Source organism: Platalea leucorodia, assembly GCF_965183815.1.
Source record: "Platalea leucorodia genome assembly, chromosome: 2".
Classification (NCBI taxonomy): Eukaryota; Metazoa; Chordata; class Aves; order Pelecaniformes; family Threskiornithidae; genus Platalea; species Platalea leucorodia.
The window spans coordinates 93,052,107-93,068,859 of record NC_138824.1 but is presented as its reverse complement, the minus strand read 5'-3'; the positions used below and the strand labels follow the sequence as shown (position 1 = coordinate 93,068,859).

General features: G+C 45.6%; 1 protein-coding gene across 1 annotated transcript in view; it reads right to left on the bottom strand.

Annotated features, from left to right (window-relative positions):
- Positions 1–16,148, bottom strand: part of TSPAN7 (tetraspanin 7) — a gene marked incomplete at its 5' end in the record, with an annotated part of 100,012 nt that extends 83,864 nt beyond the window's left edge. Inside the window, one exon of the mRNA XM_082337911.1 lies at positions 16,068–16,148. Within this exon, the coding sequence (XP_082194037.1) occupies positions 16,068–16,148 (81 nt within the window). The remainder of the gene's footprint in view (positions 1–16,067) is intronic.
- Between the last annotated feature and the right edge of the window lie 605 nt (positions 16,149–16,753).

Here is a 16,753-nt window from a genome sequence, read left to right as displayed (position 1 = left end):
TTGGCTTTACTCTAGACTCAAGCAAGCGTGTGTACGTGGGGCAGGGGGAGAGGAGGAGTTTTCACGGCCTTACTTGGTTTCCTCTTCTCTCTTTCCAGGGCAATTCAGAGGCAGTCCTCATGGATCTTTTCATAACACATTGCGAACCTTTTCTGCTTATGCTCAAAAAAGACAGACATCAAGACAGCAGGAACTACTGTCATCACAGTGATGTAGTGCTAGGAAAGCGCAGCTTTCATAAGCCAAGCTGTGAGACAAATGCTTCCAGTCCAGGCTGAAGAGAATGTCTTCTGCTTGCTCAGCTGCCCAAGCATAAGGTCTTAGCCTGACAGGATCACCGTAGGTCATCTTCCACATCATTCTCTGGGCACTTGTAATGTGTTTTATCTACTATGGGTTATTATCCCACTGTTGAGAAAAGAAGTCAGAACATTACATCATCCCATGGTTGACATGAGCTCTAGTTACCTTACATGAAGCAAGGACTGCTTAGCCTCTGTCCATCCAGGGGGAAGGAAAAGGATTTAAGTTCAGAATTGTGGCAGGGGGGGAACTGAATGAAATGTTATCTTCTAAACTGTATTTGCATGGGAAGCTTCTAGGACAACAACAACAACAACAAAAGAAAAAACCCACAAAACAAAGATTTTCCCATGTCTGTCAGGGAATTTTTCAGTAAGAAGTTTCTCCCATTTTCATTCATGTGAAAAAGAAGATTTCCCTGCCTCCCAGATATGTGGTTTCTTAGCGTCAAGAAGAGAGTTACCAATACATACTGTAAGAGCCCACTGAAAGGCCTGATCTACCAAATCACAGTCACACGGCCACGTCTAGGATCTCCTGGCCTTTGCCTGCTGGCGCCTTGACAAACATCCAACATAATACAGTACACAAAGCAAGCTGTAATTTCAGTTGTTGTGGCTAAGCCTTAGCCACCTTAGCAGAATCAGATTTATCTCCACAGATTGTGTTTAAGATCACAGCTTTCTTCATCCACACTTTTTCCCTGCCCCCTTAGAGATGTGCCTACTGCTACAGATGAAAACCAAGCCAGAGCATGAAGGGTGCTGCCAGCCCAGCATTAAGAAGAGACGGCCCCAGAACAGGAGCTCTGCAAGGCAGCTGCTTTCTGACACATTGTCCTCTCCTCTTCGGTCTTTTGCCCATCATGGTACCTAAGCACTTTAGTGCAGGAGGAAAGCTAGTGGAGGAAAAACTGGTCTGAAATGTCTACGACTAATTCTGTTTTTCCCCCTTCAGTTTTGCATGTTACTACATTTTAAGGCCATCCTGTGGTAGAGCATACATGGAAGAAAGATTACATAATGGAACTGGCTGCTCTCTTCTGTATACTTTCTCACACAGTACTTTGATTACAGGATAAGCCAAAAAAAGGAGAAAACCAGCAAGCACAGCGATTTTATCCAAGAAGGGGTATAATTTCAATATTATTGATATAGCCCAACATGAACCACATACGTTAATTTTCAAGTATGCCAAGACTTGGAATAAAGAATACCGAAAATCAGATTTCCACAATTCCCGTGCCAGTTGTGCTCCTTCCTGGGAAACATTCATGATGCAATCCAAAACACATATGTAGATAACACTGGCTCCTAGTTCTATGATCCTTCTTGTCCTAACTAGCACAGGCCATCTGTTATTGCTTAGCAGGCAGCCCCACTAGATACTAGATTGGTACTACTTACATGAAAAGGATGAAATAAACTGCCAACAAAAATGGCATTGAGAAGTCTTTCCTAAGCAACTCGTAATTTACCATTTGAAAAGTGTAATTTAAACTGCATCAAATAAGGTGATAAAAGATACCAAAGCATGAACTAAGCCACAGGCCAGTCTCTGACACTCCATGATGCCACTTACAGAGAACGAGAAGTGGGAAACAGAAATCATGCTGTAGCTTACCTGAAAATTCTCTTTTTTAGGTAGCAAGGTCCAGGAATGCCAGATAAATTAATGACCTTTTGCTGAGTCCCTTCCGAGCCCTTCCTGTCTTGTTCACCAGACCATACAAGAGGATAAGAACAAAACAGTGACTGCTCTAAACTATTCTGCTCTGCTCTCAGCCTGACCAGCTGAGTAACAGGCATTACAAGAGACCTTAGGATAAAACTGCATAGGGACCATCAGAAGAAAACCAGCCTGCCATTCACCCAAACCCACTCAGCTTCAAGATGCATATCAAGATGAACAGTCACTTCTTCCCATGAGCTGTCCCCGCCTACACCCACCAAACAACAAAATACACCTTGATCTTCGGCTAGTGAAAAACCTTAATTTAACTCTGAAACAAAGCCAAGGGCAGCCAGCATTAACTTCTTCCAGAAGGGCCTCACTGGTGTGTGGAAGAAATCACAGACCTACAGTATGGACTACAGAATAGGCTCTCAGCGTTAACAAACTCCCTTCTTCTTGAAGAAAGCCCCAAACTAAATGCTTCCTCTGAGCAGTAAGTTACCTGAAAGCCTTATCCTCACAACCTCTTCTAGCCTTAAAGGGCAGCTTGGGAAGCCCACTCTGTCCTTCCCACCACAAGTCAGCCTCAGCCCCAGTAGGTGCTAGTGCACTTTTCCTGCACTAAAGCAGACTCCTGAGAGCTGCCATCCCCACGCGGGCTGTACTTCGTAGCTGTCCGATTAAAATTTAGCAAAGAAAACTGCTAATAAGACTTCACAGCTGTCATAGCATCCACTGCACGAGTAAATTAGAAAGAAATCCTTCTTTAGCTAAGACAGTCCAATTCCTAGGAGCACTTGACAATCTCACTCAGAAAATCTGGCAGAATTCACAAATCACAAAATTGTGCATACTGGTCTTTAACCTCAGCTCCATGTTAGCAAAATCTTTCTTTGTATCTTCATGTCCGCAGCAGGGTAAAAGTAAGTAAACTAGCTTGTTCTGAAGGTGAACATTTAAACTTGATCCGGCTTGCCACCCATGGTACATGCCATGGAGATAACAGATCACTGACACTTAGCACGAAGAGGATGAGGACATTCTTAAGCAGGCACACCGAGTTTCCTTCCTTTGCGGTAGTGTGTCCACATGCTTGCTCCCCAGTCAAATGACCTTTCAAAATAGAGGTGGATGTCCATCGTCCATCTACAGAAATGTGCACTTATTTCCTTGAAGGAAAACTATCCCCCCTATGCTCTGCATGAGGGGAAATTCTTTTTTTTTCCCCACAAAGGGCTTGCCTGATCTATGAAGTCAGGAAAGTTGCCTGGGTCGCTCCCAGATGTGGACGCCCACTCACCTGAGGGCCTGCTGTCAGGCACCGGCAGCTCTGCTCCCTCTTCCAAGATATTGGGCAACCTGAAATGCTTTTTCCAGTGCATTGCGTATGCAACTTCAGAATAAAGAAACATCACGGTCTACCAGTTTCATAGTTCATACAGCCAGCTGCTCCATCCAACAATCTCTTTCCACAAGCAGTATTCGTTAAGACTTCTCAGAAATATTCCCATGCTCTACAAGCTACCTTAACAGCAGGTGAAATGCAATTTTTATTTCAGCTTGCTATTCCTGCAATTGAAATAAGATGTCAAAGTGAGTGCTACCATGTAATAATTATTACAGTCAGGGACTTAAAATAACTGATTCATAGCTGTGCCAAATTTGACCAAACTGTTCCTTAGACATATTGCTTGACTTGCATCAGTGTCTCTGTCTATAAAATGGGCATGCCAGCTATTATTTTTTAAGGACTTCCACTGGTAAATAAATCCGAAGATTTAGTTTTCCCATAAGTAATTACACAATGCTTTTTAAGAACAACAGTATTTGAACGACAGAGAAGACATAATACGTAACTGTCAATGTGGTAAAAATCCCCGCCTTATCAACACACAGGGAGCAGTCAGGCTCCATTTTTTTCTGAATTTAATCCAAACAACGTGCACTGTGCCATGCCCTCTGATGCCGGCCATAATACTCAGCATTTATTCATCCACCAGCTGACTCACGTGTGATCTCGCAGTACACTATCTCATCAACACAGCTACAGATCGAGTCTTTTGCTCTCGTGTTCTTTAGTTTAGGCTTTGTTTTTACAGAAGCTGCAAAATTTTAAAAGCAATTCTACCTCTTTTGGGGTCCATCTGAGCTTCAGTGGAACCACCGCGCTGGAGGAGCGCACATCTTGTGAAATGACATTGTGCTGCAAAATCAAAGGGCAACCAAAGCAAGCCTAGAGACATGAGGCAGAACTTAACAAGTCTTCTGTCTTGACAGAGGAAGGGAAAAAAGGTTTATCCTGCTGAAATATCCAGCACAAGAATGAGTGGTAAACCCTCCCAATCCCAACTCTTTGGGAATTCTGTGGGATCCAAGCCAGAATAACCTTCTGTTTCACCGAACCTGAATATTAAGCATGGGTGAGTTTCAAAAACAATCAGCTGACTGCATAAGACAGTCTGCTCATAGATGGTTCCCACTGATTTTAAGCAGAGCAAGATGACTTTGCAAGGTATTTTGTATGTTTCATACGGACAAAGCTCAGTCCACCCACACGTACTCATCAACCTCAGCTGATTTAATTCTTCGTAAAATGTCTTTTTATATCATATCCTTTTGCTGACCAGTATTGCACTAACATATGATATAAAGCAAATATGCTTTCAGCAGGCAAATGTTGCTGCCATGCAAACACGGGCTTGGGTGCACAACTGGTCGGCTGGTGAATGGTGCTAGAAGAAAAACTGGTTAATTCTCTGTTTCTCACTGATGAGGTGGCTCTTATTTTTATAGCATTAATAGCTTGATTGATTGCCTAAGAGCAAAGACTTGGCATGAAATTCTTCTCGATATTCTTCAGATTTAGAGGCCTGCCATCTCATGTATTTTACATATTCGATGGTGCTGGAAAAAATAGGAAGTCATTTTGGTCTAATACCTGGCATGAAACTGCAAAGCTAAGCACTTCATGAAATTAGAAGAATAAATCAGCTAAGTGGTTGTGGCTTGGTTACATTCTTGATCATTTGAGGATTGCACTGCTTTAGGAAACAGCCCGTCTCCTTGCTTTAATACTGGATATTCTTCAGGGTACAGGGATTAATCCTGTCTGCTCCGGTGGCAATCTGGTCAGTGAGCAAGTGGGGAGGGAACACTTTAAATCTGATACTTCTGTTAAAAAATAGCTATGGTGCAGTATGCTCAGGTTTCCGTACGACAGGGACCGGGTTTGTTTTGTGTTAAAGAGCACACATTTCTCTGCATAAGTATTACATGTGTATCATGCCAGCTCACAGAAACTGAGGCAACTTTTCCATATCATTTTGAACAATTTCACTAGCTGAAAATGCTCTCTCCCACAGATGTACCTATTTTAAGTACAACCACCTTTCCCGTCAGAAAGCAACTAGCTGTTGCTTACAAAACAGAAAACTCCTGGAAGTGGGAGGTTTTATTTTTGTTACTAATTTCAGTAGAAAATAACGCAATTGCTGGATGAAATACTCCATTTATTGCCACACTGGCTGGTCCAGTACATCTCCTGCAGCTTGTAATTTCGCAGGCCAGCAAGCACTGCAGGACAGCCCACCCCACACCTGCCTGCCCCAGGGCAGACCCCGGCAGTGCTCTCACCCCGGCCGGGCGGCTGCTGGCTGACCCCCGGCTGCGGCAGGGACCATCTCGGATGGGGCAAGGACCAATGGTCCCATCTTGCGTGCCTCTCTGGTGAGCATGCTGGTAAACACAGCTGAGGGTGGGTGAGCTCAGCGCTGCGCAGGGGGATGGAGGGCACTGAGCTGCCCTTTCCATGCTGGGAGGATGCTCAGCGAAAGCATCACTTTGAAGTAGGGAGACCAAAGGGGAAAGATTTAAAAAGGAGTATTTTTCCATAAGAAAGTATTTGCCTACAAGGCCACGGGCAAAGACAACAGTTGCACCATCCTGCCAGCAAGAGTTCTGCACAAACACTGTGAAAGCTGCACAAAGATCCTGCACATACTTGGTAAATACAGCAAGGCCTTGCCGCCTCCTAGAAAGGCTGTATGTGACCCTGGTCTTACCTGCCATGACAAAAATAAACTCGTAATGCCATCGCCATGAGCTACTTTTTTTTTCTTTTTGAAAGGTGTGACCTCTGTTAGTAAATCCTGATCCAATCCCTTTGAATCATCCCCTGTTTTATGAGAACAGGCAGCAAGGAATACACTGGGGCTTGGCTTGTATGGTCCAGGAAATAATACTGAAATACTCCTGACAGCCAGCTCCCCAACATTTTGAGGTCCTGGTTCTTCATGAGTTTTTAAATTGCACTCGCATGCGAAAAAAAACCCTGAAGTCTGCAGGTTATGCGTAGATGGTCTGTAAGCTGTTCTGGGACAGGAGAGATGAATTTAAGCCTCTAGGTCATTTGACCTGCATAATTTAACTCAGCAGTTTTTCCTGAAGTATACTGGAAAGAGAAACTCAGTCCCAGGTAACACACAAGCTGATCTCAACATTAGCTAGCAACTGCAAAGTGGGTCTGCTTCAACTGACTCAACTATGCAGCTGTACAAAAAAGCAGCTCTGCTGAAACCTAGACATAGTATCAATGACCTGAAAACGGAAAGGAAGTGAAAAAAAAAAATCTCAAAACATGCAATAATATCAGCTGCTGGTTTCCCATAAGACATTATTTTATAGGTAAATTGAATTGCGCTCTGTCTGCAATCAGCGCACGCTGCAGAGCAGTAGGTCCTACATCCAGCACAGGGCAGCTGCACCAGTAAAAATGATCCCAGTGATGAGACGCAGCCATCAGGGAGAGCGTCGAGGTACTGAGGATAACCTATCTGTGTTTCTGTTTCCTCTTTTTGTTTTCAAAGGGGAACAGAAGAGACATGCACTTAATTATGTTACCATTCCAAGCCTAATTAGAGCCACTTAGATGTTAAGTACTATTGAAGAAAACCGCATACAGGAGGATTGAGTTTCCATCTTCTGTTACGACCTGCCTGGAAAGTGCCCTCTCTTATATCTTAACCTATTCTTGCAAGAATAAAAACAACTTTCCTGACAGATTTCTGGTGTTTTGATTGTCTTCTGATGCAGGGTTGGCGACAGCAAGTTGTAATGAAAATGCTTTGGCCAGGAGTCTGTTAGGGAACACAACAGAAATCATGGGATCTTCTCCCCTCCCCTTCACCATAGGAAATTTGCAGCAATCTTCCATCTCAAACAGCTTTTGGAATTGATCTGCACAGGTTTCCATAAACTATATACGATGTCCTTCACATTTTCTTTGGTGAGGTCAGAGCAGAGCATTTGGACAGCCCCAGGTAAGGTGCACACAGTCATGCACTTTTGTGTTATCTTCTAACATGGACAAAAATCCCAATCCAGGCGTACATCCTTGCAGGCTGCATGGGCCTGCAGACCCCAGGTTCCCCATCTCTGCTATTGACTTTCAACTCTGGTTGAGCACGACTTTGAAGCCAATGCACTTTATAGATCTTCAAAAAGGCAAGCCTTGGTTCTGCCTAACTGGACTAGTTCAACACATGCCATGACACAACCCATGATGCCATAAACTGGCCTAAGTTTCAAGTCCATCTACAAAAAAGAATATCGATATTACCTGGCATATTCAGGAAATTCTTGTTTCTTTGAAAACTTCATTTTTTTTAGGATTTCCCAAATCACTGATGGTTTTCATCCCTGAGACGACTACCTCCATCAAAAATCTCAGGTTTTGATATAACTCCCATTTATTTTTATAAACATACAAAGCTGAGCACTTTTTCATCTTCAATTGCCAAAAATGCTGAAAGAAATTTTCTAAACACTTCAAAGTTGTTGCCAGACGGAGACCAACCCGTCGGAAATTCTGTCCAAATGATAAATGTTTTTAAACTTACCGAAGGATTAACTCAGCACAGTCTATGTTTTTAAATTTACCGAAGGATTAATCAGCACAGTCTAGCTGAAACCTCAGTTGCAGAGAATGTATTTACGTCCTTTCAATAAGAATAATTTCTAGTGTGCTAGGGGTGAGTAGTAAACCTACTTTGCTGGAGAAGTTCAGCACAATGTTCTGTTCCCATGCACTATATTCTCTGAAGCGGTACCTGTAACCTGGTCAGGAACAAGATCCTGAAGAACTTGTTAGCTTCATCGATAGCTTCAATCCTGTAGCATCAGCAGGTCTGAGCTGCTCGTTTCTATTCAAAGGCATTAAGGCACTGAGTGGTTATAAGGGTCACACAGCAGGGGCTTCCTTCACTTCCCAGTTGTAGGGAAATGTAAGTGCTCCTCTTCCTATGATGTTTACAGGGTTTCACCCTCTCCTTTTCTCTCCTTTCCTCCTTCTCTGCTGCACCACATAGGCACGCCAACCTTTTCCTTAGGTCTGCTCCCAAGATCCACAGGCTTTTACAGATTAAGTCCATCACCTCATTATTCCACCATCACATTCTCCTAGCAAATACTCTCAAAAACCCCTGCCTGAATATAAAAAAAAGAACATTTCAACCTCATCCATCCAAATCCACATGCAGCCCAATCCAAACTCAACCTTTTCTCAAGGCTCACAGCAAATAACTCCCAGGAAGAAACGATGACAAGACACAATGTCAGCAGCCTTCTGCCCAGCCTGGGCTGCTCTGCAGAATCCTCCTGCCTTGCGATGCATCCAGCCTGGCCTCCGGGAGGGGGTCACCGCTGGCACCGCACAGTGACCAGACACCACCTGAACTCAGCACAGCAATTCAGGGAGATAGGGAAAGCGAGAAACGGAGAGGGAAGGGGGGAGGGCTGCTCTTTTTTTTTTTCTTTTCAGGATTTTAGCACTGTCCCCAGAACCATATAGATGAAAAAAGAACATCTGGAAAACATCTTGCAAAACGCTACATGGAAATTACAGTAAAATTAATATTAACAGCATCACTTCCATTCTTTTATTACGGCTCCTAAAAATCCTGTGGCCTACTCCCAGAGCTCAAGGAGCCAGCTCAGCTATGAAATAATGATAATCCAGTAAGACACGAGCGTGCCATGCTTCAGAGTCCCTTTAGTACAAGAGAAATTTAAATGCTTCCCTCTCATAACCCAGAACTGTTAGAAAGACAGAACATATAAACCATCTGCCCACCACGGTGAAAGAGAGCTAAGATGGAAAGAGGCCTGCTTTACTGATGTGAAGGATCTATTCTCTGAGAGATGCTTAAATGGTAATTAATAGTGATGAGCCTAAAGAAATAACATTATGCAAATAAAAACGGCCTTACAGTAACTGTCATCTGCTCCCTATAGTCGCCTCTGGAGTCTTGTATTTCATTCTAAAGATTCAGTCACCTAGGTTTGCAAGACACTGAGGTCAACAGGATTTTCACCCGCAAATTTGGTGGATGCAGAACAGACTCAGTACTGCGGTAAAGCTAGCATCTCTGTAACAAGTATCATTGGACTTAAAAAGCACGTGAAAGATTGAAGGAGATGTTTCTGCAAGCTCACATGCACAAAGAGCCTTTCTAGATATTCATCTATTAATTCATTGGCACATAAATTTGTAGGACAGTTGCAACAACCGAAGAAGCGATGATAAAAATCCAGAGACGGAGACAACTAATGGTACCAGGTAACCTAATTTACCTCCCTGACAGCACGGGGAATTGATAAATAGTCACATAATCAGAGATAAAATCAGATTCTTGGATCCATTTTAAATTCCCTTGGTTTACCTACGATAATTGCCTCCATTTCCTTGACGAGCAAGGCTGGTATGAACTGGATGCTTCCAGCATCCAAGAAAAAGGACTCTACTGCATTCTCGATGGAAAAGGGATAACAAGGCCTCCCCTGCACCCTTCCCTAGAATTTGTATTTACACTGTTTAGGCCACACAGCAGGTTGCTTAGAGCAGGAGTGAATGCTAAACAGCCAAAGCACTCACTACACATATAGCAGTACTCCACCACGCCCCTATCCCATCGCCTGGGAAAGAGCAAGGACTTCTGCCACTGCTTGTTTATGAATGCACCTATGGCTTCCCAGATAGAACTGAAACACTTCAAGTCACCCACTATCCCTCTTCACCAGTCCAAACTGACCTGTTAATGTGAAAAAGTTACCATCTCCAAACTAGAGAACTGTCCCCATACAAACTCCAAGGTCAAGGTGTAGCAGGCATCTCATCGAGGCGTAAGCATAGTTACACTAACAGCAAGAAAAGGAGGAGCATTTAACCAACAGCAAAGTCAATTACTCCCTTAAATGAGATGTACAATGCTAATTTGTACCATACACACACAATTTTCAGAACGTGAATGGGCATCAGCAATGCAAAAACTCCACCGACTTGCCAACTCCTCTGCTCCAAAATATGCAAGCTGACTACAATAAAAAAATCATCTCCCTGCCAAGGAGAAGAACAGCGTGCGATCCTTGCGATGGCTGAAGGCACAACCGATGCCACACGGCAGCTTTCCCACCACACCGTCCCACCCACGGGTGACCCGGGGGACAGGCGGGGACTGCCCCCCCCCTCCTCCCAGCACACCTGCGAGAAACAGCCCAGCACTCGCCGGGGAGCGCAACTGGAAGTCAGGGCTTTATCTTCTCTGTTTACTCACACTTACTGCAGCTGTCATGCTGGCATGGCTCTCCTCCATTAGGATTGTCATTAAGGGGGTTGTATAACACAGCCGTGATAAAAACAAAAAAAGCCCACCAAGACCCCTGCAAAAGGCAGCCCAGTTGGGTAAGTACCCCAAAACGGAATTCAGAAAGCTGACTCTGGACCTATGTTTTTAAACACCATCTACCTTCTTTTTTTGTTTGTTTTTATTCAGTTAGTTATTTATTTGGCCAACAGAATTCACCTTGGGCTATGCTCACAAGAAAACACCATTATCTTTAATCTTTCATGTATGTCATTATGAGAACAGAATGGGAAACAACTGACTTAAGGAGGCAACCGCATGAGGTTTGTGCCTAAGCAATGGAGCACTTCAAATCCATCATGACGGGGATATTGTGCATTTTTGAGAGTGTAATTTTTCTGGATTTCAGGTAAAACATAAGTACAAACAATAACATTTCTTTGCAAAACTATAGCAATGATGACTTTGCAGTCAATGGAACCACCAAAAGACAGAGCAATCTAAGCCACGCGGGAAAGCTAAAACATTTCTCAAAATATTTCCTTTAAAACTGTCTTCTAACAGATATTAACAAAACTTAAAAGAAAAAACATAAGCATGGTAAGTAAGAGATATTAAAAAGACCAGACACATGCAGAAACCAATGCAGAAGCACTGGAAAGAAGTTCTGGGGAGAAAAACAGTAATTTCAGCAACCCAGCTGGACATTCATAGTGAAGATGACTAATGCCACTAGTAACTCAAAGGGACACACAAATTTAATCCCATATTATAATGCATGGCTCGAACGGCTGCATTTGAAGATGGGTCAGCAGTTCAGCCATAAATTTGTGTTACAGAGCAGGCCATCGCGCTTGCTCTTTGTCTCGGGCATTTCCCAGAAAACAGCTTTGCGAGCTCCTGAAACATGGGTGAATGCCACCTCCACCACACCGCTGAGCCGTGAGGACCAGGAGCTGCCTGCCTTGACACCGCAGCTGCTCCCAGCCCCCCCGGCCCCGACCTCCTTTTCGGGGAAGCCCGAGAGAAGAGGGAGATGGGGGGGCCGCTTCTCCAAAGGAGACACGGGCTCTCTCCACGCCCCCCGTGCCAGAGAGGGCCTGAGCCCCTTGTCCTTCACAGAGCCATCTTCTGACCACCCTCCACGCCAGTGACACCCCATTCCCGTGGCCACCAGAGGAAGTGGCTAAAAGAAGACGAATGATATGGAAACACGCCATTTCAAGCTGTTTTCAAATCACAGCGCCAGCTGTGGCCTCGCAGCCAAGCGACATTTACCTGTCCCACCACACTCCAGTCCACAGCTCTCCTGCCACCTGCTAACTCCAAGGGGTCGTACCAGGATGCACAGGTCCATTTTCCAAGCGATAAAAACTTGGAAAACTAAACTACTGCTACTGCAAATAGGTATCTTAGTTCTGATTTTATCACATAGCAAAAGACAAGTCAAGTTCTAAGAACCTAATTTAGTATCCAAAACATCGATCTTGGTCAGAAGATGCTCTTCAGATCAGTGACTCACCTTGGAAAAATATCTGAATGGAAACTCTACTTATATGCTTTTATTACATTAATTAACAGCAAGCAACCCCCATACCAGCAGGACAGCACACACAAAGCACTCATTTGAGTGCTAAGTGTCTCACAGGGCCTGAAATCAAAAGCTAATCACTTTGCTACGGTGCCTGTTTGGGGCAACAACAAGCTTTGCATGGAAGATGAAACCCATTTTCTGCAGCCCTATAACTTTAAGGACCAGTGCATGAACGCTTAAAGCTCCATCTCAAAACACATCAAGGTGGGCTGTTAATTTGATAGCAAAATATATTTCAAAGCCTACAATGAAATATTAAGTATACATACATTTTAAGACATAAGATCGCTTAAGAACTAGATAAATATAAGGTACCGAGGGGTGCTTAAAGGTTTCATTCCCCTATAAAAAATTCACTTTGAATTCTAATCCAAAATTCATCTTCCCTTAAAAACAAGACAAGTTATACCTCGGATTTCTATGCAAGCAATTTTTCATACCCAAAAGGAAAAAAATAAAAATAGCTAACAGCCAAGCAGTGCTTTTACTGCCTTTTTTTAATCTACTAGTTCCAAACCAGATGCATGCAGTACAGAATTCTGATTAGGAAAAAAATGGCTGTTGAATTTTTATTGCTATGTCCCTTAAGGACCAAAAGCGGTAACCCTAGGCATTTAATGTGTACTATGAATAACAATGCATATGAGCACATAAAAAGCTTGTTATCTCTGTTTATGGAATTTTTTTTTACCATGTTGATACATTTACGGAAAGAAGTTGGGAAGTACAGTGAGGGGGAGGAGAGGAAGCTATCAAAATAACAAATACCATTAAGTAAAACCTATTTGGAAAGGAACAAGCTACGCAGTACGAAATTTGAATGAACCGTGTCTCTTCATTACTGCCCTGCAGCTCCCATGTAGTCAGTGGAGCTTCATTTAATGCTTGTACTAAAAGGCTTCATCTACATACATCTCACCCATTGATACAAATGCAATTCATATTTAACCCTGACAAATAATCACTGATGATAGCAACATTCTGTGTCCACAGATTTTCTTCTTTTATAAACAATGTAAACACAGAGAAGTCCTTCTGGATGTTTCAAAACAGCTCACTGGATTCAGAGAAGCATCTTCTCTCCCTGTCCCCTCACATCACAACCCGTAACCACCTGGCCAGATACCTGAAGGGTTTCCACCACACACCTCCCTGTCACAGGACCACTCTGCTCCGTGTGTTATACTGCAACTCCATCCCCATAGCTAGAAAAAAACTGTACAAACTGCAGTTAAGCAACGCAGGGCTTTCTCCTTCAGAAATCAGCTTACAACCTCTCAAAAAACCGTGGGTAAGCCATCAGAATAAAATTCTACAAACCAGCCATTTGTGGCACTGGCATGTTTTCCTTCTGGTATTTAGATAAGGCCAAGAAATAAATTTTTAAAATAGTTCCTCCTATTGAATCCTTCCCGTATTTTCAGCTCTGAGAATTCACAGGGACCGAATTTGAGTTACGCTGATTCTGGAGCCAGCAGCTTGTGAGAGTACAAAAAGCACCCCAGAAAATAATGGAGGGGGGTTGAGACAACTCTGCGCATCCCTCAGCTCTCAAACTTGCCTGTAAAAAGAAAATGAGGATATGGCCAGAGCACACCATGTTTCTGCTCCACTCATGGCAATAGGTGCAGCCCTGCTCCCATTTATACTAAAAGGGTTGATTCAAAGCCCAGAAAGGGGCCAAAAACGTGAATTAGTTGTTGTTCTATGTTAAAAGGAAAAACAGCTGACGAAGACTTCGGCTCTGCTGTCAACTACTCCGGACCTTTACCAAGCCCTTTGTTGCCTTCTCCCATTGAGATCTGCCCAGGTTTCCCTAGGCTGGTGCCTTGGGAAACCAGATGCAACAGCAAGCATGACAGAAAAGAAATTTGTTCTCTTTTGCTCACGGTTGCAGGATTCTGTTTCCGACCATTTATTTTCTTCCTCCTTTTCCAGGCTCAAGGAAGAGGACAAACAGACAAGCACCCTGACGGCTGTCAGGTGTTAAGTAACTGGAAAAGCCACGTCAGTGGGCCATGCCCTTGGAGGAGACTGGGACACACAGGAGCCTGACAGACAGTTCAGAGGAAAAGAATTTGCACTAGAGCATCCCACCAGCACAGATGCATTGCCGTAGCCCAAACCAGAGCTCAGCTGTGTTATTTACCCTACGAGGTCCCAGCTGTCAACCTGGCCTGGCATCACGACAGCCTACAGTAGCACAAATGCCCTCAGCCAGCTGCTTGGCTCAATGTACAATTCTCTCTTTTTTAATGAGATTAGCGTTCATGAAATGTGCTAGCTCGCCGGGCATGCCGATTTAAGTCCTCTGTTTATTCAGGCTACAGCAGATGTAGCGGTCACTTTTAAAAAGATGACCATGAAAAGATGAATAGAAAAACGATCTGAATCTGGTATCTGAAAAGATACCATGAATTCACCAGAGCTCCTGCAGTTGCTCATTAATCACAGGAAGAAGAGGGGTTTCTTGTAGATCCATTGAGAACAGACCACTGGAAAGGATGAATCTTTAAATTGTGGCAAGGGTATAAACTTAGCAACCTACCTCCTTGAGAGTAGTGTGAAGGATCTATTTGCCAACAAAAAAACAACAGATGATTCCGGATGCCTACCCATTTCAGTCATCAGACACATCTGCTGTGGTTACCACCAAAATTGTTAAAAAAGAAGGGGGGGGTACGTTAAATGCTGGGGGGGGGGGGCAATAATGCAGAGGTATTGCCATAGGTATGGATTAGCAAAATGACTTCTGGTCATTTTAATAAAAAAAAAAAGCCTATGAAGTTAAAGTTGAAACACAAAAAGTCATATCTTCACTATAAAGATGTAAAACAGAATTGCCATGAACAAGCAATTCTTCGTTTAGAATGCGTTTTTAAGCAGAATGATGAAAATTTGAGTTACTCCGTTTCACAGACACTTTTCACAGCATAAAGCTATTAAAACGCTCACACACAATCAGTTTCCCTTGCTAGGAAGTGACACATTCGCTTCAGTGTATTGTATCAATGATGTGCAGATTACGGTCCCTAACAGTACACAGTGGGGCCATTATCGTATGTTGTCACCATGTACCATTTAAAAGGTCTTTAATCTGCAGATTGCCGCCACAATACGCCGCTCATGCCAGGGATCTGCTGAGTAACAGGCCGGGACGCTGCGAAAACCCTCCAGCCTCCGGGGTCGCCTGAAAAAACCCGGCTGCCCGTCAGTCAATCACTGCAACTCAATTAATGTATCTGGGTCATAAAAATGGTTTACGGGAGCCTCAGCCGGGTTACGAAACGCAGCGCGGCGGACATACCGGGCGGCGGGGGAGGTCAGCCCCGCTGCGCCCAGGTAGGAGCCGGGCCGGGCACCGGGGGCGGGGGGGAGCTCGGGGAGGGGGCAGGGGGGCGGGACGGGGGGCGGCAGGCAGCGGGGAGAGGGGCGGCCCCGCAGCACCCCCCCACCCCGGTGCAGCCGGCCAGGGAGGCGGCGGGGAAGGGGGCGGCCACCGCGGCGGCCGGGGGGACCCCTGCAACTTTCCCCCGGCGGGGCTCGGGGGGATTGGCTCGCCGCAAGAAGAGGCAAAAAAAAAAAAAAAAAAAATATATCTATATGCGTGTGTGCATACATATCTATATGTGTGTATATGTTTGTATATGCACATATACGTTCCGGCATCAATAGAGCTACATCCCCGCATCGCTGACATCCCGGCGGGGCCCCCGCAGCCCGCAGCCCGCCGACCGCCGTCACCGGCCCCGCCGCCCGCCGCCCGCCCCGGGCAGGTGGGGGCCACGGCCGCTGCGGGGGTGCCGGGCCCTGCCCGGCGGTCGGTCGGTGTCCGCGCCGCGCCGCGCCGCACTCACCCAGAAGACGAAGGAGTAGATGATGAGGAGGGTTTTCAGACACGTTATCACGGGTTTGGTCTCCATTCTCCTCGATGCCATAATACTGAGATCCCGGCTGCAGGCTGGGCGCGGGAGGAGGAGGAGGAGGAGGAGGAGGAGGAGGGAGGGAGGGAGGGAGGGAGGAGGGAGGGAGGCGGGGGGGCGGAGGGAGGTGAGCTCAGCGCTGGGCTCGCCCCGCCGCGCCGCTCGCCCCGGCCCGGCTCACCGCGCCGCCGCCGCCGCCGCCGCCCCCGCCGGAGGGAGCGCGCCCCGCCGCCAGGGGGCGCCGCCGAGCGGCGCGGGGGCTCTGCGGGGCGCGGGGGGGCGGCCCGCTGCTGCGGGCTCCGCTCGGCGCCGCGTCACTCGCCGAAACGTCCCCTGCCGGCACCGGGCTCTGCCCCCGGGGTGAAATTTACTGGAGCATCTCGGGGGGGGAGGGCCTGGTTTTGAAAGACGAAGCGAAAGACCCCCCCCGGCAGCCCCCTTTCCCTGTGAAGATGCTCACAGGCGGTACCCGGGCTGCGCGGTTGCCGGGGGGGCGGGGCTGGGAAGTGGGAGCTGGAGAGGGAATTGCCCGTATGGGAGAAAATGTATTTCAGTGTCACGATGAAAATTCGTGTTGGTACTCGAGCTGTAAGGGTCTGGAGACCGTAGCAAGCGCAAGT